Consider the following 26200-nt stretch of genomic DNA (forward strand, 5'->3'; position numbering starts at 1 on the left):
ACATTACTCATGTATTACTTTTGAGTTACTTTCACCAAAATAACTACGGAAGTAGAACTTAACATTCTACAATGACAAAATATACTACTGAGCATTTTACATCCAGTAGATGGCGATATGATGTAGCATAATGACTGTGGGCTATCCAGGCTACTAACAATATAGCATATAATTGGCTACGTGAAGGCTCAAGACAATGCAAGAAAGGACGACAGACATAATCACAAACGATCCAGGTCTGTTAAAAGTATGGTAGAGATAAAGTGATAATCTGGCAATATCTGGGGATAGCTTGGGCCTATTCTTATTAGACACAACAGAACTGTATGTAAACTCTAATGCCATGACAAGATGCACATTTGTTCATTTCTTATTGTTGCCATTATTTTATTCTATTTGAATTCAAGAGGTTCACAACACAAAACTGTCATGCACAAAGTGTGCATAATGAGCTAAGGGTAGCATGTACAGAGTGAACAGCAACGGTCCTAGTACTGAGCCTTGTGGTACACCATACTGAACTTTTGATCGATAAGACATCTCTTCATTTACTGCTACAAACTGATAACGGTCAGAGAAGTATGATTTAAACGATGCTAATGCAATTCCACTAATGCCAACATAATTTTCGAGTCTATTTAAAAGAATGTTGTGGTCAATAGTATCAAATGCCGCACTAAGATCAAGTAACACCAATAGCGAGATACACCCACGATCGGATGATAAAGGCAAATCATTTGTGACTCTAATGAGAGCTATCTCAGTACATGATATGGTCCAAATCCTGACTGAAAATCCAGATAACATTTCTTTCTAAAAAGGAACATAGTTGTGAGGACACTGGCTTTTGTAGTATCTTTGACAGAAAAGGTAGATTTGAGATCGGTCTGTAATCGACTAATTCTGTAGGATCAAGTTGCGTTTTTTTAACTAGTGGTTTAATTGTAGCCAGCTTAAAAGTTTTCGGTACGTATCCTAGTGACAAAGATGAATTAATGATATTGAGAAGCATATTGGTATGATATTGAGACCTTTGGAAGCATATCTTTCAATAGTTTAGTCGGAATGCACTATATGCGTTTTTTTCTCTTCTCAGTAAGTGGGGTGGTCGCATGATGTTCAAGATGTTTTTTTAAATTGCTAGTGCTATTTCGTGACTTCGATAGTTCTTTCGGTTTTAGTCAAAGGTTGCATTTGACCTTTACGTTCTTCTTGTCCTTATCTCTGACAAACTCGAAGTAATGCGCATACGTCCATCTCACGAATGTACAGTCTTCTTCTGCCATCTTCACCCATTAGCCGCTTTTCCACTGGCCAGCGTAAGTACAGAGGCCGAAATCATGCCTCGCGGCACTCCTGTAAAACCTGCCCTAAACACGGCTTCACTGGACTATGTTACACATACAATGGTACACCAGCAAAAGGGAGATGAATGAAATAAATCGCTATACAAATATATCAGAAGCTGTCATTTAGTCTTTATTTACAAACTTGGACACAACACGCGGCTATTGACTGACCACGAACAGGTAATAACTTTTTTCATTCGTTGATGTCTTGCGGTCTTGCTGGGTTGTTTTTTTTGTTTTGTTTTTCTTTTTTTGTTTTTTTTTAACAATTTAATTTTGGGCTAATAGTGTGTTGCAATGCACTGAACATGTACCGAGTTAAATATTACTGAAAATTGATCAGTAATGCCTTACACTACTGCGTTACAGCAAAAAGCATTACTTTTGTAACGCATTACTCACAACACTGCCCGTGATGTAACGAGGAGAGGGATGCACACACCGCTTGTAGCTTAACTCGCCATTTATATATATATATGTTCTTGTGACTGACAGACAACATCAAATAAGACGCGCGCGACAGAGAGCGCTTGCTGAAGAATCAGAAAGCTGATGCTGTTGTGTGCCAGCGTCCCTTGTAGCTTCTGTATATGCCGTCACACATTACATCATGACGCAACATCAATCAAGATTGGCTTAGTTTCATTCATGCTTCAGAGGCGCTATGCTAGGGGGCATTCCCCAAAGTGCTGTAATCAACGCAGTTTGAGTTCCCTTGAAAGGGAACAGTGATGTCATGGTCCAGCTCAGTTCAGTTCTCATCCAATAGTGTTTTTGTGCAGTCAAGTCAATAATATTGTTGAATATTAAATGTCCCCACTAAGCAAGCCAGAGGCAACAGTGGCAAGGAACCCAGACTCCATCAGGTGACAGAATGGAGAAAAAAAAGTAGGTGGCTCTTTTAGAAAAGTAGAAATACCCTAATTACTCCAGTACACAGAGCCCTATGCAACTTTCCGTTTCTGACGCCTGCTTTTCACAGAGAAGAAAAGAAGTCAAGAAGTCAAATAGTATTTACATTCTCATAAACAGCAGTTCAGATTTCTGAAGCGCTATGGTGTTTATCAAACAACACCAAATACAAGGATACAGAGACAAAAGAGATATTATGGAGTCTTCCTCTACTATCGCTGACATTTTGTAAAAATATAGCAGCAGCTCTGGTCATATGATCAAAAGGGGAATCTTATTGGTTGGTCAGCTTTATTTATTATTATAACACCTCCTTAACACACATTAAAGGTGGTTCAAACACATTAAAATGTTTGTCATAGTGAATTTTTGCACCAAACATTTGTCTTGGTGTGAACAAATCTTAGCCACTGATGGTTACTGTTGGTATCACACATAATGATTAAGCTACAACAGATGTTAGTTGTCCATGCAAAATCACAGCAGAAAAATGTCGCCCTTTGTACCTGATGCTTAAGAGTTATGAATACACATTTAATTATTGGTTTAAGAAGCATTTGTTGATTATAAGAAAAAAAAGATAACAGGATAGAGTCAGTCTTATGAGTGTATATGCAGAATACTTCTTTGCATTTCTCAGATAGCTTGTCTGGAGGGCTGCACTGGATCAAACCAACCCGAAGAGTCTTACAGCCCTGCAGGAGAGAGTCAACCTAGCAGTCCGACCTCCGGTTCATCTGAAAGAAACGGACTGTCTACAGACGACCTTCAATCTGGTACAAAAGTCCAATTATTTATTCTGTGTAAGCTGGTCAAAAATAAAGGACTAACAGTTATGTCTTGCTCTAGTTACTGTAGTTTATTTGGCTTGTAATACCTTCATTAATTACTATTTTGTTCGAAAAAATTTTTTTAACAGGCTAGCCTGAAAGTGTAGTCTTTCCTGGTTTTGAGATGTTGGTGTCTGTCGTTCCTCAGATGCAGACTGGGGAGCTGTTCCTCAGACAGCTCGTCTGGACTGTAGTGTCTACAGAGCCAAAGCTAAGCTGGCACAGGGATCCCAACGCAAGCGGCCATCTCGAAATAAACTCAGAGAGTCAGCAAGAGGCTCACAGGCACCTAGCCAATCACAGGTACGTTGAACCACAAACATTTAAATGCCTCACATGGTTTCATTGCAGGTCACATAATTGTAATGTTAAAGGGATAGTTCACCCAAAAATGAAAATTATCCCATGGTTTACTCACCCTCAAGCCATCCTAGGTGTTCATGACATACTTCTTTCAGACAAATACAATCGGAGTTAATTTTAAAAAAATCCTGACTAATCCAAGCTTTATAATCGGAGTGAATGGCTGGTGAAAATTTGAAGCCCAAAAAAAGTGCATCCATCCATGAAAAAAATACTCCACACGGCTCCGGGGGTTAATAAAGGCATTCTGAAGTGAAGCCATGGGCTTTTGTAAGAAAAATACCCATATTTATAACATATTTATAATAATCTAAAATAACAAGCTTCCACCAGACAACCATACGCATACTACGCAAGTCGACTTGCGCCACAAGAGTAAACCGTGACGCATGTAGCTTAGACGCCTCTCAAGGTTTAAACAAATAGGACTGTGCAAACTGAAGCTCCTCTTCTATTATATAGAAATCCGACATTTCTCTTCAAAATTTCGAATTTGCGACCGGTGTTTTGTTCTGCTTTTTCTTCTGAGCTTCCGCATTCGTCATTACGTCGTAATGTCTTCCACCGTAAATCAATGCGTACGGCCGTCTGTCGGAAGGTAGTGATTATAGTTTATAAAGTTTTAAATATGGGTATTTTTCTTACACAAACGCATGTCTTCACTTCGGAAGGCCTTTATTAACCCCCTGGAGCCATACGGATTACTTTTATAATGGATGGATGCACTTTTTTGGGCTTCAAATTTTCATTAACCATTCACTCCCATTATAAAGCTTGGAGCAGACAGGACATTTTTTATTTAACTCCGATTGTATTTGTCTGATAAAAGAATGTCATATACACCTAGGATGGCTTCAGGGTGAGTAAATCACGGGCTAATTTAAATTTTTGGGTGAACTATCCCTTTAAACTAGCCTCTCCTTTAGGATTTAAAAGAAAGTCTCACAATTTCTTAAAATGTATATGAATTAGACTTGTTGTTTTGTGAAAATAACAGTGTGGTCTGTGTCCTTCTTTTTTTTTTTAAACAAGATTTTCCAGGTCCTTCTTAAGGAGGAGACTTTTGAGAATTTAATGCTGTTATTTACAAATATACACTTTTCAATTATTGCAATTTTGCTTTAATTTCAATTTGATTTCTTCAAATCAAATTTTATTAAATTAAATCACATGTAAATTTTATCTTGTTTATAGGAATCTGTGTGCATACAAAACAACAATCAAGAAAGAACAAAGAGTGAAAGAAGGCGATCTTACCTTGAGAGCCTAGCTATACCTATTCCATCTATACAATTTGGTCATGACCAAACAGGTGAACCAGGTGGAGGCAATGTATTAATTCAGAGCCAAACACCCCAAGGAGGCAGCAGCACACAAGCTAGCCTGTCTCCACCCAAAGACTCTTCTACCCCTCAGTCCCCATCCTCCTCACAGTCATCCTCTAGTCTATTTCAAAATCTGAGAAACAGAAGGAGCAAAGGCAAAGAGCGCAGCAAGAGCAGAGCAAGCAGAGGTACATCCATAAAAGAAAAAAAACTTCTGTTTTCTTGAAGTACTTTTTCTTTATTTCTCCTACTACCTCTGGTTTACCTGCTCAGGCTTTTGATTTTTATTGTTCTTTTATTTTTCAGATGAAGAGAGTGATGGTTCACCAACACGAAAGTCCAAAAGACGATTCCCAGATTTCAGGTATGGCCTGGCAAGCAACTTGCTCTTTTGTGCCAATATCGGTGATATTACAACAGGGAGTAGATGGGCCACTTGTAGGAAAATTAATAGGAGAAATCATACAGCTAGAAATCCCTCCTTTCACCGATGTTTCCCCCTTATGTTGTTTTAAATTGGTATGGCTTTCCACTGTCTACACAACACAAAAATTACTTCTTCTTTTTATGAAAGTCAATAGGACCCAAAACTTTCAGGCTCCCAGAAATGTATTGAGATTTAATACATACGATTCAACTGGTATATTCTAAGAACCTCAAACATCATGATATTTGGTAACAAGAGGTGCGAGAACCAATGAGGTATGATGTTGACATTTGAGCATTGACGTTAATGTTGACATTTGAGCTTTGTGTTACCGTATTTTTAGGATTTAAATGTGATTTGAGAGTGAATAAATGCTTTTTGATCTGCACATTATACAAAGTGATAATATCTCTTCAGGAGACTTTGAATATATCGAATCATATATATTATATTAATTTCTCTGTAACTTTGTCCTTTTTGGACCACATTGACTCATTGAACAAAAAAGAGAAAATATTTTTTCACAAAATAAATATAGAAAGCCATAAGAGTTTGGAATGACACAAGGGTATGTACTCTTTGACAGAATTGTAAACTTCCATTACAATTAATTTATGACAGAGGAATTTCATGTGCATGCTTTTATTATTAAGCATGATTTAGCATATATTCTTAAAATGTATTTTTTTATTTCAGAGATTTCTTTCCCCCAATCAAGTACATGTAAAAAAAGTACATGCAAAACACACAAAAAATTTAACAGTTCTGCCTTGTGCTCTTTCTTTTGTGTTGGTCTGTAGTGGTATCCGCAGGTCTGGAGGCAAAGGCAAAAAAAGGGAGAGCATCACACTCAGAGGATCTGTAGGGAGCAGGTTTGAATATGAAATGTCCTAATAGTAACCTACAACATGTACTGAAGTTAAGTTTAAAATCATTACAAGTCTCTAGGTCTCCTCTGATAGATTACTTAGAATGGCTTCTGTTGTTTAACTCAGGGGATCAGGAGACTTACTGGATGAGTCCAGCAGCAATGTTTCCCCCTCTGGCTCCATCTCTTCCGTCCCTTCCTGTATGCCATTTTCCTGGTTTGGGGACAGAGAGAAGGGAAAAGAGAAAGAGTGTTCTGCATCCAGCTGCAGTCTCCCTCGTACTCCTTCAGAAAAATACATGGAGGATCGTACAAACACGGTGAGTAGGGACCAGATGATGAGACGTTTTTTTGTGTAGACCCTCAAGATGTGTTTTTCATAACTATCTTGAGTAAGAGGAAGAGATTAGTTAGCAAGTTGTGTCCTCAGTAATTGAAAGCATAAATTTTTAGGTGGTTCATTAGGTTATACCCATTTAAAAGGAATTCAGTTTGTGGTTGGTTGCATTCCTGCATGTCATTAAAGGTTAATATTTAAGCAATCCCATAACATTCAGCCTTTGATCCTAACAGGAAGTGAAGTTGTGTAATTGGGCATATTTTGAAGGCTGTACTGTACTGTTGTGGTTTTTAAAAGACATTTACAAAGTTTTAAGATTTTCTTAAAAACAAAGAATTTGTATTTATTATTAAAGATTCGGCAGTATTAGGTGATTAATACAAAAGGTCCTTTGTACAAAAGGTCAGATGTTCTTGCTCCCATAGAAATTCAAAGATACTTTTTGAAAAATTCTCAAATCATGCAGGGATGCTGTATGTATCACGCTGTATGTAATTTTGTTTATGCAGAATATGTTTTTCGAGATCTCTTCTTTCTCTCAGACCAACCTTTCCTGGCCATCTCTTCTCTCTCATTCCTTAGATTTGGTACAGTATGGATTCAGTTCCCCAGTTCATGTGTCTGTCTGAGGACATTAGTACGCTTAGTTGATAACAGTTGCTACTAACCCTAGTGGACTCATTTTTGGTGTGGTTATATTTAAAGAGGAAATGCATCATTGTGGTAAAGGCATTCTTACATTATATACCCTTTGGTCCACACTGATAAAGCTATGTCCTGTTTCATAATAGAGCATTTCTATGCAATGTGTTAGTTCAGTGACGTAGTTTGTATCTGAGAATGTACCCTCCCCTAGTAGGGAGTGATTGTTCTTGATGGTTTTCTAATAACTGTATTTAATACAATTTTAGTCATCCATTATTTTCACTTTCACATGAGAAGGATGCATGCTAGTAGTTGTAGTGTGCGACAGTGCTCCATTACCAGCTCTCTCAAGTAAGTAATACAAAATAGTTTTGTGTTTCTACTGGTTTTGGTTTCTGGGACTGTTCTCCACTGGTACTGCTTCCAAGGCACTGAAGGTAATATCACTGCCCCATTTTTCCAGATTTAGTTCAGACAAGCATTCAAGAGAAGAAAGTAACAAAGCGATGAATATAGTAAATAAATGTGTCAATGACATGATTTTTTTCTTTTCCTTTTTTTCTTTTCAGTTACACTTTATTTTAAAGTGCCCTTGTTACGGTGTAATTATACAAAAAATTACAAAGTAATATTAATTAGCAACATGTACTTTCTGTTTAATTAGGGTCAGGGTTTGGTAACGGACAGATGTGTAAAATAAATGCTACCCTTTCTTTCTTTCATTTCATATAATTAAATTATAATTGATTATTTTTGGGAGGGCGTCATACAGCAGAAATTGTTCATTTTAATTCATTAAAATATTCAATGTATTTATTAAATAAATAATTAAATATAATTCACATTGATATGTCATTTTTTTTATAAATCACTTTGTACCTTTATTTTAAAACCTTTTTACAAAATTAAGATATTCACATGTGTTCAGGGTATAAGTAAAATATTGATACTCTTTTTTTATTGTTACAACATTCATATCATTAAATTTACATACATTTTTTTCATGAACTGCACGTAAACTATATTTTTCATTTTCTTCACTTTATCTTGAACAGTCTTTTTTTCATTGACCCAGTTACACAGAAACTGTCTTGTTTAAAAAGTTGTTTTAGTCTGAAAGTGGAGGAATTGGTTAGATATATTTGTATTGATATAACACATTTAGTAACCCTTAAGCCACTAACTTGATCTTTATTAAAACTGAGAAGAGCATGCGAATTCATCCCAAACTTCCCTTTTTATAAATACTATATCTGTAAAAACTGTTTGTGAGAAAATCATTTGTGTCTGTTTGTGTGTTTACGTTTGTATGTCCCCATGTCTTGTTATAGAGCTTATCTGTGACGGATGATTCAGTCGCAGGTAGTCCTCGCTCTGTGTTGGCGGGGTTACTGAAAGAGCCCCGTCTCCTGGGGCGTTCACACACACATACCTTCTCCTCCTGCGAGGTGAGTGGCCGTAGGGTCACCACTGCATGAGCTATCCTGTAGTTAATTGTTGGCATTCGCCACACACTAACACATATATATTTAATCAGCACTGAACGTGAACTTCTGGTTTTTGAGGTGTTTTGAAGAGGAGAGCAAGTATCACTGGTGGAATGTCTGTGTCGTGAGGAAGGAATGGAAAGAATGACTTCATGCTCTCATAGCTACGACAAAGAGAGCTAATAGTTCAGCAAGCATGTCTTTCTGTTTCACTCTTATAGCACAGCATTGTAAAGATAGGGCAATGTTAGTGAAATGTCACAGAGAATTTGAGGGCAAAAAATGTCCATTGTCAAAAGTGTAGCAAGCAATGCGGTGAATTTGCTTGACCAACTAGAACTTGAGTGGAATCTGCATTGGGAACTTTTTTTGTCCTCACTCGAAACTTCCAATTGAAATGACAGGATTTCACCTGCGGTCTGTGGAATTTCCCAAATGATTGCAGCAGTCTTTCTACGCCCTGTTGTTAAGATGTTGCCACAGGTAACGTTATTTCACAAGTTGTGTTAGATGTGTCAGTAGCTCAATGTTAAAGGAATTAAAAATGAATCATTACTAATTCCCCTCGTGTTGTAATTCACCCATTTGACTTACTTTCTTCAGGGAAATGAAAATGTATATACAAATATATGTATATATAGCCTGTGTGGGGAATTAACACCCATAGCCAACTTTTTTTTATATATATATATATATATATATATATATATAAAAAACTCACTGTATATATATGAACTTAAATAAATGTGCAAATGAAAACTGAACTTTTTTTTTATCACCATTTTCATAACTAAGCCATAAAGATGTCCTACAGGTTGCCTGCCACAATGGCCTTGTAGATGAGGCAAAATTACCGGCCACTGTTCAAAAAGTTGTCGAATTTTGCTGGCTGTGGGTGTTAATTCCCCACACAGGCTACAAAACACTGAAGAGCCAATGCTTTGTAGTGTCATTTACATAAATAATAATTTCAGTGAATGTCTTAAATTTAGTCTTATTCTTGAAAGCAGTACTCCAATACTCAAGTCCTGGCTTATGGTCCTTCCTATTTATGTTCGCCTCTATCCTTTCTCCCACTGCCTTTTTTCCTATACTGTCTCATCAAAATTTTTAATAAATAAAAATAAAAGGCAAACTATTGATTGATATATTGATGAATTTATTATGTTCAACTATTGCAAGTCACTTTGGAGAAAAGCTTTCCCTAAATGCATAAATGTAAATGTATAACATCAGAGGTCACTAGATGCATTAGTTTTATTAAAAAAAACTGTGAGAACATTTTCCAGAACATATCCCTTCAGTCTTCAATCTATGTCAGTCTGGTCTTCTTGATGTCTTCCACTGTTTCTGACCTGATTTTATTCCACTGTTTCTGACCTGAAGTGTGCTCCAGATTCACAAGTCTGCCCTGGTAGGAATCTCTGTTGATCTGTTAACAGGCACTTTTAATTCAGGCACACAAAATGAAAAGGAAGTTTGCTTGAAATATGCTGAAGGTATACATGTTAGGTGTTTTTTTGTTTTGTTTTTTTGCATGGCAGGTTGGTGTAGTGCAGTTTATTGCACTTAATGACTCCTGAGTATAACCAGCATATGCATACTCTTGTTCTCAGACTCTTGATGATGGCCCTGCTCCAGCTGCAAAGCAATACATGTGGCAGAACCGCCCCCTTTCAGAGTGGACCAATCAGCAGGTCTGCCACTGGTTGATGGGCATGAACATGGAACAGTATATAGCTGAGTTTACAGCTAAAGGTGTGGATGGCCAACATCTCTTGTGCATGGACAGCAGTAAACTTAAGGTTGGTCCGTGTATTATCATTATTATTTTATTTGTTTGGTTGTAGTATTGGTTTAAAATATTTTACACCTGAAATATGTGTTGTCTTCCAGGAGCTTGGTGTTTCTAGCCAAAGAGATCGTTCCACCATTAAGAGGAGACTAAAAGATATGAAGAAGGCTCTGGAAAAACTTGAAAAGCAGCAAGTTAAAAAAGAGAAAGAAAGGGGGAGAGAGAAAGAGGCCAGGAATAAAAGTGGCCTGCCAACAAACGTTGAATCGGCCTGCTAAGGTAGTAACCAAACCCGTTCAGTCAAGAGACCGCAAATGTGCACACTCGCCAATCCGAGTAATGATAATGTGTGCTGATAGAAATGGAGTAGATTGTCTCACACACACAGGTGATTTATAGACTGGTGAGAAAGTAACAACATGGGTGAACACTAGAGGTCTTCTGCCAGTAAAGCCTGTAAATGCGACTTTATTAAGTTAACATCTCTTTTTGACACATCCCAGGACTTAAAGAAGCGAATCCTGTCTGCCACACTGACTTTTAACATGCATAATGGCACTTTGAGAAAATGGGAACTTTATTAATAATCTAATCATCCAAAAGGTTGTATCATTGGCTTTAACTGAGTTGCATGTTGTTGGCGCTGTACATGGTACTAAAAATGATTTTACTGCTGTCCACCAGAGGGCACCGATGTTAAATATCTGGCACTATGTAATGCTGTTAAGATTTTGAGTCTCCTTCAGAATTAATTGGCAATTTATCACAAGCCAAGCTGCTAGTGCACAATCTGCACTTTAGCCAAAAGTCAACTAATAATCCGTGTGTGGATGTCTAAATGTGATGTGCACACATTCCCAGGGTTAGTAGAGCACACCCCAGGTATGGCTCCCTGTCCTAGTGTGCACTTTTAAGTGAACACATCATCACCCTATCGATTTTTTTTAAAGAATCATTTTTTTTAAAATGTCTACTGTACATAACTTTTAGTAATGTACATTTTACTGCAGAGAGGAGATCAATTCATTGTCTTCTATGTCACAAATGATGATGATTTTACATGTGTATTAATAAATAAATATTTTACAACTACAGATTTTTATTTATTTATATCCTTTTGATTTTAGGACATTTGTTTTGTAACTCATGACACATGTAGCTGCAAAGGTATTTCAAGCACTGTCAATTAAATTATCTTTTAAAATAATCTTGGTACTTTCAGTTGTAACTTGATTTTGCATTCATTTCATTCATTCAGATGCATCAAAAATGTTGCATCACTGACTAGCCAATCTGCATATCAGGCCCATTGTCAATATGAAGATAATTTCATGATGAAAGCTTTGGAAATTATTGATTGCCATAATAGCGTTAATAGGATCCCATGAACCTTTCCATCTATAAATGAGCCTTTCCTGGGTTTCAAACTTTGGCCTGCTAATAATGTTTGAACCAAGAACCAAGTAGTTTTTTTATTATTATTTTTAATATATTATTTTTACTGTGAATCAAGGCCAGGAGCACTGATTTAATTGATAAAAAAGGAAAAGCTAAGTTTAACTCAAAAAATAATTAAAGGCATAGCTAAATGTGACATTAATATAACAGGGCTAAATGCTAAATATATTTTCTGCTGGCCCAGTCAGATTTGTACTATCTATTTAACTACTATCCTAAGTGATATAAAGTTCAAACATTTTTAAAGACAGTACAATAAAATAAAATGGTTTTTTTATTATTATTAAAAAGAAACGCATGTAGCAAGTAAATGTACTTTACGCTAACAAAATTTTAGACTTAAGAGTTTTACTTTAACAAGGAAGAGCAAGGAACTTAATCCTTGCTTATTGCTAAGGTAAAAAAATAGTTGTTTATGTGCCTGTCCAACATACAAAATAACCCGTTTCACAACACTACTTTTGCCAGTCATGCCAATCACTAATCCTGTGCTTATTACTCTAAGTATCAGAGATATTGTTTTATGTAGCTCAACCTTGAATTGTCTAGATACTTTGAGAAAATTTTAGTACCATTAACGTTATTTCCTTTTGAAAGGGAACCAGTGACAGCTTTTGTACCTTTTCTTCTGAGAGTGTGCCTTCTGTTTAGGTATCTGTTCTTTCAGACCCAATGTATTTTTTGTGTCTTCAAATTTCATCAATCATCAGCGACTACATGTTGTCAGACTTCACAGCTTCTTTACCTGTTAGTTTTCAGCAACACAAAGCCTTAAACATTGTAGCCTACTGTTTTTTGTTCTTGTTTTTTTGCTAAGTTCAAGTAAAACAATTTGCACCTCTTACGTTAATTTTAGGATCAGCAAAAATGTTTATTTAGAAAATTAAAACTAATCTCTAATAATCAATTACTTCAGTGTCAATTGCGTGTGAGCTAATACATTTGTAAGTGGCTCAAATCCAAACAATACATACAATTGTCCAATTCAGTGTCACTTTACAAACAAACAGAATTAATACTTTTCAGTATTTGAGCATTTGCTTTGCCAACAGCTGCTGTTTCAAAAAAATAAAAGCAACTTTACATTTAAACAGATACTTTCAAATGACCTTCAAAAAGTAAAAGAACCCTTTAAAAGCTGATCTAACAATGGATTGTAGCAGTCAACTGATGTTATATCAAACATTTGATTATAAAAAAGTAGTTCCTAATAAAATATGTCCCAGTTGTAAAGTACAGTGAAGACCTGCCAATGAAAATGAAATATGTACCTGACTGGTTTTAACAAATAAGCAACAAATAGAAAAAAAATCCAAAGACACAAATATTTACATTCATCCAGGCAGTTTGATCTAGATATCAAGAAGTCCTGGCCCACACAAGCCATTCATAAAACAAAACAAAAACTTTTAATCTTTGGCCTTTGTACAACAGAAAAATCTGTTGAGAATAAATACATTAAATGTATATACATTGTTGAAGTGAATTTTAACTATGATATGCAAATTGGGTGGAACACGAAGGAAAACCTCAATATAAAACAAAAAAGTTAATAAAAAAAAAATCTATCCTAGTTCACTATACGTCTTCCAGACACCGTTTCTAATACAATCTTTAAAAATCCCTATCCTGGGAAGAAAATCTCAAATGTTTCCTTTAATGTTTTGATGGAATATTAACAGTAAGAAGAGATCAGTGTGTGCAAAAGTAAGCATTAAAGGCCCTGGGAAGGAAGTCTTTGGTTTGCTTTCAGTTTAGCATTTAGCTATGAGTAGCTCTCATTCTCATTCCAAGAAGTCATCCATTGTTTCTTCTCTGGAGGATCCATTTCCTTTTTCCCCGGCATATAGTCCCTCTCTTCCCTCTTTATCCGCACAGCGTTATAACTGGGGACGCTGTCATCATACTTGGAGCGTTTGAAAAATCCACACTGTTCGGAAAAACAGGCAATTAGCATAGCGTCATGCTAACAATGCTCAACAGCATCATGTTTTACAGGAAAACGAATAAAGATATAGTGATGTTGTGTGTGCAGCATGCCTAGCATCAGGTCAGAACAAAACATTCAATGTTTTGAAGAAGACATAAGCAAGAATCATGTGCTGAAAGCGAGAGAGATGCTCCGTTAAATAACCCAAGCAGGCCAGAGAAATGTGCAAGTTCCTGAATCAAGCCACATCTAAAGGCTTAAAAGAGCTTTAGAGACTCAGACATTCAGTCATACCCAGTCACACGCACCTGAAGCTGAGTAAAAGTGAACACAAACATCTATAAACCCTTTTCCAACAACAACGACTTCATTCATGATTAGTTTGCATTCCTCATAGCATTTTGCTTATCACTGAGCAATGAAAGCCATTGAAACTGCCACCATTAACCCCACATTTGGCATTGACAGGCAGCATGTGCATCAGACAGCAGTAGGTTAGCATTGGCTAGCCCAACCTTTCATGCTAGCTCTGAGCACACAGGTCAACTTGATCTGTGAGTTCTTTTACCCTAAGAAAGAGGTTCTCGTTCTCTGTCTGTTTCACTTTACGCATCTGAGGTCAGCCTCTCTTTTTCAGGTTCTTTGTTGCTTTTGCCGAAAAAACCACACTAAAAGGGGTAAAGGTTTGTGTTTTAAATACTTAATGTCATATGAATGAAAATCTGTTTTACACTTTGTCAAAGTTGAAAAATATGAAGGTAAAAACAGGTTTAGGTAATCCTAAATGGGTCGGGCTGTTTAGTCATGTGACCTTACCTTATAAAGCAGAAAGACCAGCAGACCCAACAAGAGGAGTCCTAGTAAAATGGCCACCAGAATGACCCACCAGGGCATACCACCATACTGTGCTACTTTGCGTTCGGGAAACACAGTAACGCGTACCTGTAACGGGTCAAATTGTTTTTTAAAGTGCATTCTTTTTTAAGCCCTGCATATCAAGTCAAATTGATACAACATGGAAGAAATCGTGGAAGGAGAATGAATTAATCATATAAATGTCCTCACCTGGGCTGGCTCATTTTTCAGCTGTATATTTGTAGCTGAGGTCTTGAAATCGAGTGATGCCTTGACAATAATATCAATGTAGTTCAATTTTTCATATTCCTGTAAGAAATATTTGAAAAAAATTAGCAAAACTATACTTACAAATGATAAGGATAATAATAGAAATGTTCTCTCTGTATTCAAGTTCGTTTCATGTATTCTTTTTTAAAATTTTGTCATTGTCATGAATTTTTTTTATGATTTATGTGAAATAACCATCCAGAAAAAAAAAAACATCTTGAATACACACGAGTGAACGCATCTTATATGATGATGATTTTCATATAAGGTTTTTAAACAGTTTGCAAAATATTTTTTTTTTACAGACTTCAATTTTAATCCCACCACATGGCATTTTACCTTGACCTAAACACTTTTTTTCTAATATTAATAAAACTAACATTAACTAAGGTTAATAAATGCTGTAAAAATATATTCCTCAATGTTAGTTTGTTAGTTAATGTATTAACTAATGTTAACAAATGAGATCTTATTGTAAAATGTTACCAAATAAAGTTTCATTTTAATAAGGATTTTTTTTGTATCATCCTGGCATTATTTACTCAATATATATTCCGACTTTTAATTCAGAATTGAAAATCTGGCTCATCATAGAAGATCTGCATTCAAATCATTATAGGTATGAATTCCATTTTTTTTTTTAATAAATGTAAGCATTTAAAAATGAGGGTCACACCTCTAATGAAAGATCACACTCACCTCCAGGAAGGTAGCGTTCCAAAGGTAAGCTCTCAGGCTAATAACAGCATTGCTGTCCATTCCCATTAGAGGACATTTGAATGTTATACACTCCGCCCCATCCTCACAGGACTAAAAACACAACAAGCCAGTGATTGCAAACAAGTGGCTGATTTCCAATGATAAATGTTCATTAAGGAAATACATACAATGCATTCCGAAAATATCCAGCCCCCAAGTTTTGCAGCCTTCAGTTTTTTGTTTTTTTTTGCATTGTCATTGTGAGTAATTTAGTGTAGACTGATGTGACAAATTCAGCAACATGACAAAATGTGCTAACAAATTAAGGGGTCTGAATACTTTCGGAATATTTGAGTGACTTTACCAAAACTGTGTATTTCCTCTTGTCAGTAAAAAGAGAGACTGTTCCTTCTTTTGCCGGAGTTTCCCCAATTTCGCGTTTAGTTCGTGACACTGAAGGCTCCTAGATAACACATAATCAGTTAATTCCTTTACAGAAGCATATCTTTTATTTCTATTTATGAAACATGAGGGAAAACTAATGATCATTTTGACAGTAGTTAAGATATTCGGACTACCTGCAAACTGAGTTTGTTGACCTCATCTGGATTGGAGCAGCTGAAGCTGTCTAAATCGGCTGAGCTGATCTTCATGAGGTACAGCAGCCACTTGCCTTGGGAGTTATGCTTAGGCCATTGGATAATAATAGATGCCGTGCCGAACGACTTGAGGGGTTTGCCCAAGTTTGTAACCTGTCAGTCGGCATAAATAACAGGATCCATCGTTTAACAGGCTACTAAATATCTCGCGTTTGATAGCTAGAATGCAATTAAAGAAATACTCCTACAATCAAAGGAAGTATTGTAAATGTACAAACTTCCTAGAATGATGTTAGGATTTATGTTAGGAAATCTAATAGTTACCCTGAATTCATAGTCAATTGGACTGCCAACATCAGCTGCCAGTTTCATGGCACTCTCTCCTTTAACTTCCCCAGTAAAGTAGACCTGAGATGGCTTAGCTACCCTGCAGATGATACATGATGACATAATATGATGTTACAAAGACAGAACATTGATAATATCATCATCAGAAGTGTAACTGAGAAATAATACTGCAGTTTGCAAACCTACCCTGTGAGAGACAAAAGCAGTTGGATCTTAACAATGGCTTTGGCTTTGACTGCTTGTAACTGCTTCTGATCACTTGTCCTGCAATTAACGAAAAGCAAAATGGACACATCAATATGTAAATATGGACATGGCTAGTACTAATTTAGCTTTGATAATGTGCTCGTATAATATCAAGTGTTATGTTGTTACACACGTTTTGAGTTTGAGGTCAATTTCAATTTCGGTGGTATCCAAAGAAATTCCTCCCGTACTCAGAATGATGTAAAAAGTTGTCTGAAAAAGTGTTTGTTTTTTTCATGAATGTTAAGTCCAGACCGAAAATACAATATTGTCAAATATCATTTTAAATATTTACCTCAGCATCTCTTTTGAACGGATTTCCAAGTTCACAATCAGCCTGAGACCCGTTCTGATTGGCTAAACAGCTGATCGGTTTATCCTGTAAAGATTTAGGAGCACGTAAAAACAAACTCTTCATAATAATAACAAACAACAAATAAGTTTGATATCTGGCTGCTGGACTTACACTAGATTTAGTGCGAACGGCAGAATAAGAGAGGGATTTGGGGAACGAGGCAGTCAGCTGCGCTTCATAAGCATCTTCACCCTTGTTGTTCACCTTGAGCTCCAGGGCAATGTCCTTCTGATCGCTAAGAGACAGAATGGGAACTCCATTTTCTCTGTGAGGAAAGAGAAACAGAGAGCTTAAAGATACACTCTTCTTTATGGCACTTCCGTTTGCCTTTTCTTCTGATAAAAAGAGTACTTTGCTCATTCGCTTTCATGAATTATGCAACTGATGTCACTTCAAACAAGACATGAGTGTGCAGTTTTAACATAATAATATGACAGGATAGTCATTTAATTTACCCCCCCAAATACAATATATAATAACAAATAAAAACTCACTCAGGTAATGGATAAAAGATGTCCCTGTTTGGTTCCCTGGTGTGTAATTTATACTGTAGTTGCAGGTCACTCTGACATACATGGTCAGCACCACATCCTTCCTTGATAAATTGAACCTGAAAAGGCAGTATGATTCAGAGTTAATACTGAATGAGATATGAGTGATTGATAAAGATTTACTTCAGCAGTATAATGTAAAAGCTGATGAAATCTGAAGACACTGAAGACTAGAGAATGGGCTGCTGAAAAATCAGCTTTGCCATGACAGGAAAAAAATTTATTTTTATAAAATATATTAAAATAGAAAACCGTTGTTGTAATAATATTTAAAAATATAATTGTTTTAATTGTTTTCTTTTTGCATAAGGTACTTCTTTCAAAAACATTTTTAAAAAATCATACCAACCACAAACATTTGAACGGTAATGTATGTAATATATTACTAATATGATATGGTATATAGCTGAAAAACGTCTACGGTTACGTATGTAACCCTCGTTCCCTGAGTAGGGAACGGAGACGTTACGTCGGATGACGACGAATGGGGTTTCGCTTAGAAAGCCTATCAACTTCGAGTATTACAAAACGAGCCAATGGCAAAGAAATGCCATGGGTCTGCGGAATTTGCATGGCGTAACTCCGCCCCACCTCGTGGGTATAAAAGGAGGAAGCCGGCAGCAAGCAGATATGTTTCTTCGCTGAGGAGCCAAGACTGAGCTCAGGCGATCCCCGCGGTACAGCGGAAAGTGGCAGGCAGACGTAACGTCTCCGTTCCCTACTCAGGGAACGAGGGTTACATACGTAACCGTAGACGTTCCCTTTCGTTGTCACTCCGAGTTACGTCGGATGACGACGAATGGGGTTACCAGTCTAATCACGCCACCTTCTCAGCTGTCTTCCAGTGCCCTGCGTAAATCGAGATCCCTGTCAGCCTGGACAAAGGACTCCATTTATCACAGGAATACCATGGTACACTGGGAAGCATATCCCAAGCTTAGGGGAAGTATGCAATTAATGCCAGCCCGGAGGGGGGGGGACTTAGAGAATACACATATGACCCGAAGGAAGCATATGGAAAACACTGGGGTGTCCAGCCGCAGGTGGAATATTTCAACCCCAGGGGTGGCAAGGTGGCTTGCCAAGGGAAAGACACACGCTCAGAGAGGCTTACAGTGGAAATACACATGTGGGGGTCGCTCGGAGGAGGGACCATGCACACGGGAGGCACCTAGCCGACGCGCAGGCAATAGACACTGGCGCCGACGTCAGGAGTGCTGGAGGAGCTCAGGGCTTTCGGAAAAGCTCACCTGAGGAAAATATCGCACGTATCCAGTCCGTGGAGTGGAATGGCGAGCAAGCGAAGACACCTGAGCGGGTCCGGTACTAGCTGGTTGAAGCGAGTACACGAGAGGACACAGGCTCCACTCGGAGATTATAGAATCTGGCGAATGTGTTAGGTGTCGCCCAGCCTGCAGCTCTGCAGATGTCTGTTAGCGAGGCGCCATGCGCTAGAGCCCAAGAGGGCGCCACACTCCGGGTGGAGTGGGCAGTCACACCAAGGGGGCACGGTCGACCTTGCTGCTGGTAAGCCAAGGCAATGGTGTCCACTATCCAGTGAGACAACCTTTGCTTGGAGAGAGCCTTTCCCTTCAGCTTCCCACCATAACAGACAAAGAGCTGGTCTGAGGTCCTGAAACACTGCGTTCTGTCTACATAGGCGCGGAGAGCGCGTACTGGACAGAGCAGTGCCAAGGCTGGGTCTGCCTCCTCCGAGGGCAGCGCTTGCAGGTTCACCACCTGGTCCCGGAAGGGAGTGGTAGGAACCTTGGGCACATATCCAGGCCGGGGTCTCAGGATCACGTGAGAGTAAGCCGGCCCAAATTCCAGGCACGCTTCGTCAACGGAGAATGCGTGCAGGTCCCCAACCCTCTTGATGGAGGCCAGTGCAACCAGAAGCGCTGTCTTCATCGACAGGAACTTAAGCTCAACTGATTGCAGGGGCTCAAAGGGAGCACTCTTCAGGGCAGTTAGAACCACTGAGAGGTCCCAAGAGGGAACGAGAGGAGGACGAGGAGGATTTAGTCTCCTCGCTCCTCTCAGGAACCTGATGATCAGGTCGTGCTTCCCTACCGACTTACCTTCGATGAGGTCATGATGTGCGGCAATGGCGGCAACATAGACCTTCAGGGTGGAGGGAGACAGCCTTCGCTCCAGCCCCTGTTGAAGGAAGGAAAGCAAAACACTGATCGAGCATCTCCGGGGGTCTTCTCGGTGAGAAGAGCACCAGTTGACGAAGAGGTTCCACTTCAACGCATAGACGTGTCTCGTGGACGACGCTCTAGCGGAAGTGATGGTAGCCACCACCGCTGGTGGTAGGGTACTCAAACCTGCCTCGTCCCATCCAGGAGCCACACGTGGAGGTTCCAAAGATCGGGACGAGGGTGCCATAGGGTGCCCCGTCCCTGAGAAAGAAGGTTCTTCCTCAGAGGGATCGGCCAAGGAGGTGCTGTCGCGAGGAGTACTAGTTCGGGGAACCAGGTCCGGTTGGGCCAGTAAGGGGCAACCAGAATGACCTGCTCCTCGTCCTCCCTGACCTTGCGCAAAGTGTGCGCAAGAAGGCTCACTGGGGGAAACGCATACTTGCGGCCCTGCGGCCAGCTGTGCGCCAGAGCGTCCGTGCCGAGCGTGCCCTCGGTCAGGGAATAGAACTGGGCGCAGTGGGTCGAGTCGTGAGAGGCAAACAGATCTATCTGCGCGTCCCCGAACTGGTCCCAAATCAGCTGAACCGACTGGGGATGGAGTCGCCATTCTCCAGGGAGGGGCTGAAGCCGTGAGAGCTCGTCGGCTGCACAGTTCAGCGCTCCGGGAATGAAGATGGCTCGAAGCGACCTCAGATGCTTCTGACTCCATAGGAGGAGGTGGCGAGCGAGTTGTGACATACGGCGGGAGCGTAGACCACCTTGATGGTTGATGTACGCTACAGTGGCGGTATTGTCTGAGCGGACTAGTACGTGTTGACCCCTGAGCAACGCCCGGAAGCGGTGCAGGGCAAGGCGTACTGCCAACAACTCGAGGCAATTGACATGCCACAGCCGCTGGGGTCCTGTCCAGGAGCCCGCAGCAGCATGTCCATTGCACATGGCGCCCCAGCCCGTGGTGGAGGCATCTGTTGAGACAACAACATGCCGGGAAGCTCGTGCCAGGGGGACACCGGCCCTGAGAAAATCGAGGTTCGACCACGGGGTGAAGAACTGACGGCAGGTCGGAGTAACTGGTACTCGGAACGTGCCGTGTTGCCATGCCCACCTCGGGACTCGGTCGCGAAGCCAAAGCTGAAGCGGTCTCATATGAAGCAATCCGAGCGGCGTGACCGCGGCTGCAGATGCCATATGCCCCAGGAGCCTCTGAAAAAGTTTCAGTGGAACCGCACTCTTGCCCTCGAATTGTCTTAGGCAAGTCAGCAGTGACTGCGCGCGCTCGCTCGTAAGCTGCGCGGACATGGCGACCGAGTCGATGTCCATACCGAGAAAAGAGATCCTCTGCACGGGGCAAAGTTTGCTCTTCTCCCAGTTGACCCGAAGGCCCAGACGGGCTAGGTGCCGAAGCACTAGGTCCCTGTGTTCGCAAACCTGATCTCGAGAGTGAGCTAGGATCAGCCAGTCGTCGATATAACTCAGGATGCGAACCCCTTGTTCTCGAAGGGGAACAAGGGCCGCCTCGACGACCTTCGTGAAGATGCGAGGAGACAGGGCTAGCCCGAAAGGGAGAACCGCGTACTGGTATGCCTGCCCCTCGAAAGCAAACCGGAGGAACGGTCTGTGTCGAGGAAGAATGGAGACATGAAAGTAGGCGTCCTTCAGGTCGATCGCTGCAAACCAATCCTGGGGCCGTATGCATTCGAAAACGCGTTTGGCGGTGAGCATCTTGAACGGCATCCTGTGAAGGGAACGGTTCAGCACGCGCAAGTCCAGGATTGGCCGTAACCCACCGGTTTTCTTGGGGACAATGAAGTAGGGGCTGTAGAAGCCGGACCTCATCTCGGCTGGAGGGACAGTCTCGATTGCACCCTTCGCCAGCAGGGTGGCAATCTCTGCTCTCATGATAGGGGCATTGCCACCGACCAAAGTGGAGCGGACTCCCCTGAAGCGGGGAGGAGACCGTGCGAACTGAATCGCATAGCCGAGCCTGACGGTACGCACGATCCAGTGGGACAGACGGGGAAGCTCTAGCCAGGCTCCCAGGAACTGAACCAACGGGATCATGCGAGCCACAGGCGTCCCCCCGGAGGGGCAGCGAAGCGGAGTAACTGGCCCAGATGTGGACGGCATAGCGGCCCGGAGAGGGGGCACAGTTAGCAACCGCGCCCTGGCAGAGGGGGCCAGGGGAGGACCAGGCTGGTCGTCCCGCGGGGGCCTGCTCTGCCAGGGGTCTGGCGACAGAGGGGGACAGCGGCGAAGCGGTCCGTGGACGGCACGCCATGTCAACCACCTCCGGGACAGAGGGGGACGAGGAGAGCACGGCTTGTGGGCGGCGCTCTGTGACGTCCGAGAACTCTGTGCTCAGAGACGGGAGAATCAGCTCTTTGGAGAATAAGGATTCTTCCCCGGCCCTCCCCGGGGAAAGGAGTGGTCCTGCTACCAACTCCTGGAAAGAACTGAGTCCCATCTCTAAGGAGCCCAACTCAAGAGCGCCGCTTAACCCGGCGTGTAGCGGGGTGCGGGGCTGGAGAGGACTGTGGCGTCCGACCGCGGCCTCCAGAGCCGACCCGGGTGAACGGGCGGGGTGGGAGCCGCGGGGGGGCGCCCTCGGCAGTGGGCAGACTGAGGGATCTGAGCGGACGGCGGGGCCGTCGGGACAGAATCAACCTCAGTCTGCTCCATCGCCGAGGTGCCCGTCTCACGAGCGCCGCTTAACCCGGCGTGTAGCGGGGGGCGGGGCTGGAGAGGGCTGTGGCGTCCGCCCGCGGCCCCCAGAGACGGCCCGTGAACGGGCGGGGTGGGAGCCGCGGGAGGGCGCCTTCGGCGGTGGGCAGACGAGGGATCTGAGCGGACGGCGGGGCCGTCGGGACAGAATCAACCTCACTCTGCTCATGGGCGGCTGAGAGCTGTTGGGCAAGCCCTCAACCGCACCGCCGAAGAGGCCGACCTGGGATATGGGAATGTCGGACAGACGGGTCCGCGCGACATCCAGCACATCAGACAGGTTCAGCCACAGACTGGTGAGCATCACCTGACCCAGGGAGCGTACGGCCACTTTCGTCGCTCAGAGAGCAAGGTCAGTGGCGGCGCGCAGCTCAGTGAAGAGCCCTGGGTCAGTCCCGCCCTCGTGCAGGTCCATGAGCATCTGGGTCAGGTGGACCAGCAGAATGACCATGGCATGCAGTGAGGCGGCTGCCAGTCCCGTGGCGCTATAGGATCTCGCCACAAGCGTAGACGAAAAACTACAGGCCACGGGCGGGTGCTTAGGATTGCGCCGAGAAGAAGCACTCTGAGGACACATAGCATCGCAACAGAGCGTTCAGCCGGGGGAACCCCAGTGTACCCATGGGCAGCGGCCCCATCGAGGGGAGGAAAGGCGGATGAGATCAGCGAGCGGTCCCGAGAAGACAAGGGGGTCTTCTTGGACTTCGAGATCTCATCATGCACGTCCGGGAAGAGAGGTATTGGGGTTTGCCGTGGACGAGGGTCGGCGGCCTTACCCAAAACCCATCGTCCCAGGAAAGCATGGTCGTCATCTCCGGATCAGACTCAGGCACAGCCGTATGCACACCGGAAGGTGGCAGCTGTGACGAGCCCTCACTTCCAGAAGACTCAAACCCACCTAGTGATGCTGCAACAGACATGGCATCTTCCTCTGTAGCTTCAACTGAAACACGCGGGCCACCAGAGGGTAGACTCGCGGGAATCAGCAGTTCACTAGCGGGCACCGTCATTGAAGAGGGGGGCTGGGGTCACGGACACATAGTCGGCGCCTAGATCCAGACCGTAACCCTCAGGTCACCCTGGCCACCAGCCGAAGATCGGGGGGTGGATGAGGGGACTCTCACTCTTGCGAGTTCACCGAGTCTCGACCTATATATGACGCGATGATCACGTTCCCAGCGAGAACATGAGTCACCCACGAGCGCTGTTCAAGCATGATCAAAGCCCAAACACACTAGACAGCGCTCGTGCCCATCAGAGTCCGATACCAGTCCGCTGCAACCAGAAATGCACGGGCGAGCCGTCTTTAAAAAGACGTGCCACGTGTAAGCTCTTTTAGTGAGAGAAAACTCAAGTGTTGAAGCACCCGGGGAAAAACGCACCGACTGGCAGACCACTGCAACAGATCAGCAGGAAGCACGCTCTCGCCGTAGATCGCCGTCACACCAACACTCGAGGTACTCGTTTGTAAAGCTGACAATTCAGAGATGGCTTGTGGAGAGAAGAATACACTTGGCTCCGAAGCGAAAACATATCTGCTTGCTGCCGGCTTCCTCCTTTTATACCCACGAGGTGGGGCGGAGTTACGCCATGCAAATTCCGCAGACCCATGGCATTTCTTTGCCATTGGCTCGTTTTGTAATACTCGAAGTTGATAGGCTTTCTAAGCGAAACCCCATTCGTCGTCATCCGACGTAACTCGGAGTGACAACGAAAGGGAACAAGATGCTAAGCTCATTCTTGTTGATTGGTTAAGAAGATGGTGGTTACATTGGTGACAGTACTGGCTTCTTGGCTGGAGTCCAGGATGGGAAGAAGGTTCGGGAGAGCAGTCTGTCTCTTCCTGCGATTGGGTGGCTTCAGGATCTCCACAGAGACTTCAATGGGAATGCCTCTCAGTTTGTCTTTTAGGGTTTCCTTTGAACATAATATACTTGCATTATTAAAACCCATTAACATATCAGCATTAACATTGACACTCCTGATGTAAAAACAATCCCAATTTAATCACCAATAGGTGCCACCACTTCCTTTTCACTATATTATGGTTAAAACCGTTGAGTTGTTGTCATTCCCCCTTGCAATTTTATGTTGCTACTTAAACACCATGTACAGACCCCTGCACATGACATGCAGAAAAAAAATGAGTAGGCTAAATTGTGCACATGATTTACTAATTCGTTCCCTTGATTTACTTTTTTTCTTGCATGTCATGGTGGGGTGGTGATGGCGCAAAGGATAAGACACATGCCTTTGGTGTGAGAGACCCGGGTTCGAATCCACTGTGAGACACCAATGTGCCCTGAGCAAGACACTCTGGAGCACGCCTAGTTGCAATTTTAAGTCGCTTTGGATAAAAGCGTCAGCTAAATGAATAAATGTAATGTAAATGTGCGGGGCTCCGTTAACATGTCACTCAGTAGTTATTATTTTACCCTCTAAATGGGATGGTGTAAAGCTGCTTTTGATCTGCTGTACCTGCAGTCTGAGGTCTCTCGTAACACAGATCTGTGTGCCCTGACCCTTGAGCTCTACGATCCCTTTGCTTTCGTACTCATTGGTTGAGCTCTGGGTGAAGATGACTCTAGAAGGAAGATTAAGTTTCTTCCTCTCAGATTCAACCCTGATAATGTATGCCACCTCTGCAGAAGAGAAAAAGACATGTTCATCAACGTTGCCATTTGTTTACAGAGATGAGATTCTGGACAACACAGATGAACAATTACTGAGAAACATGTACTTACGCAGGTTAGGATTGTAGGTTTTGGGGTTAGCAGAAAATTTGAAACAGGCTGTCACGGTAAGGCTAGAACACACAATGTAGCTTTGCTTCAGAAACGGTTTACAATTTGGTAATATGTTTAAAGGGTTAGTTCACACAAAAATGAAAATTTGTCATCAATTATTCATCCTCATGTCCTTCCAAACCTGTACGATTTTCGTTATCTGCGGAACACAAATGAAGATATTTTTGATGAAATCTGAGAGCTTACTGTCCCTCCATTGACAGCTACGCAACTACCACTTTGTTACCCAGCACATTCGAGCTGCAGGATAAGGTTTGTTGTGCAAAACAAGCAGGTTCGGTTGAGCTTTTGCTGATCAATGTTTATATGTGGGGAAAAAAGCCTAAATTCAATATGTTCATCATATAAAGTCATTGTGTCTCTTCAGAAAATTTGGACTGAACCGCCCAATTCATATGGATTAGTTTTACGATCTCTTTATGAACTTTTTGAAGTGTCAAAGTGGTAGTTGCGTAGCTGTCAATGGAGGGACAGAAAGCTCTCAGATTTGATCAAAAATATCTTCATGTGTGTTCCACAGATGAACAAAAGTTGTACGGGTTTGGAACGACATGAGGATGAGTAATTAATGACAGAATTAGCATTTTTGGATGAACTATCCCTATAAGGATTGCTTTTTTTTTTAAGTTCTCTCACCATATATTGTCACCACAGTTTTTCCGAGTAAGGTCTAGCTCCTTTGGTGAGGTGGTGACAGTCTTTTCAATGCTGATCACTGACCGTGCCCTTTAGTGTAAAACACATAATTAATGCATTCAGTGAATTTATGAATTAAATCATTTATCTACTGTATAGTGCTAAATTTTTTAGCCATTTTACACCACTTTATAAAATGAAGACATAAGAATGCATGTTAACACTATTATTAAATTATTA

At 41.8% G+C, this 26200-nt stretch overlaps 2 protein-coding genes across 15 annotated transcripts in view; one reads left to right on the plus strand and one right to left on the minus strand.

The window, feature by feature from the left end:
• The window catches only part of ppp1r9alb (protein phosphatase 1 regulatory subunit 9A-like B), a 29988-nt gene extending 18555 nt beyond the window's left edge, over window positions 1-11433 (plus strand). For 5 of the 14 annotated variants that reach the window (XM_077246738.1, XM_077246737.1, XM_077246745.1 and 2 more), the window contains exons 11-20: window positions 2902-3037; window positions 3240-3394; window positions 4649-4967; window positions 5086-5143; window positions 6007-6078; window positions 6202-6394; window positions 6957-7001; window positions 8391-8507; window positions 10163-10351; window positions 10443-11433. In XM_077246738.1, coding sequence (XP_077102853.1) covers window positions 2902-3037; window positions 3240-3394; window positions 4649-4967; window positions 5086-5143; window positions 6007-6078; window positions 6202-6394; window positions 6957-7001; window positions 8391-8507; window positions 10163-10351; window positions 10443-10619 — 1461 coding nt within the window. In that variant the 3' untranslated portion in view covers window positions 10620-11433. Of the gene's footprint in view, window positions 1-2901; window positions 3038-3239; window positions 3395-4648; window positions 4968-5085; window positions 5144-6006; window positions 6079-6201; window positions 6395-6956; window positions 7497-8390; window positions 8508-10162; window positions 10352-10442 lie in introns of those variants that run through there. The other 9 variants (XM_077246748.1, XM_077246741.1, XM_077246750.1 and 6 more) reach the window with 3 other exon arrangements.
• A 1212-nt stretch (window positions 11434-12645) lies between these two features.
• Window positions 12646-26200, minus strand: part of itga6b (integrin, alpha 6b) — a 30246-nt gene continuing 16691 nt past the window's right edge. The window contains exons 10-26 of the mRNA XM_077246781.1: window positions 25961-26050; window positions 25262-25323; window positions 24996-25159; window positions 24288-24434; window positions 17596-17711; window positions 17213-17366; window positions 17042-17125; window positions 16880-16959; window positions 16687-16764; window positions 16477-16579; window positions 16132-16305; window positions 15918-16016; window positions 15554-15664; window positions 14795-14893; window positions 14546-14671; window positions 14298-14397; window positions 12646-13729 (exon numbers count right to left, since the gene is read on the minus strand). Coding sequence (XP_077102896.1) covers window positions 14335-14397; window positions 14546-14671; window positions 14795-14893; window positions 15554-15664; window positions 15918-16016; window positions 16132-16305; window positions 16477-16579; window positions 16687-16764; window positions 16880-16959; window positions 17042-17125; window positions 17213-17366; window positions 17596-17711; window positions 24288-24434; window positions 24996-25159; window positions 25262-25323; window positions 25961-26050 — 1750 coding nt within the window. The 3' untranslated portion in view covers window positions 12646-13729; window positions 14298-14334. The remainder of the gene's footprint in view (window positions 13730-14297; window positions 14398-14545; window positions 14672-14794; window positions 14894-15553; window positions 15665-15917; window positions 16017-16131; window positions 16306-16476; window positions 16580-16686; window positions 16765-16879; window positions 16960-17041; window positions 17126-17212; window positions 17367-17595; window positions 17712-24287; window positions 24435-24995; window positions 25160-25261; window positions 25324-25960; window positions 26051-26200) is intronic.

This window comes from Siphateles boraxobius, unplaced genomic scaffold (genome assembly GCF_051911475.1).
Source record: "Siphateles boraxobius isolate OS27281-9 unplaced genomic scaffold, OSU_SipBor_1 29, whole genome shotgun sequence".
Taxonomy (NCBI): Eukaryota; Metazoa; Chordata; class Actinopteri; order Cypriniformes; family Leuciscidae; genus Siphateles; species Siphateles boraxobius.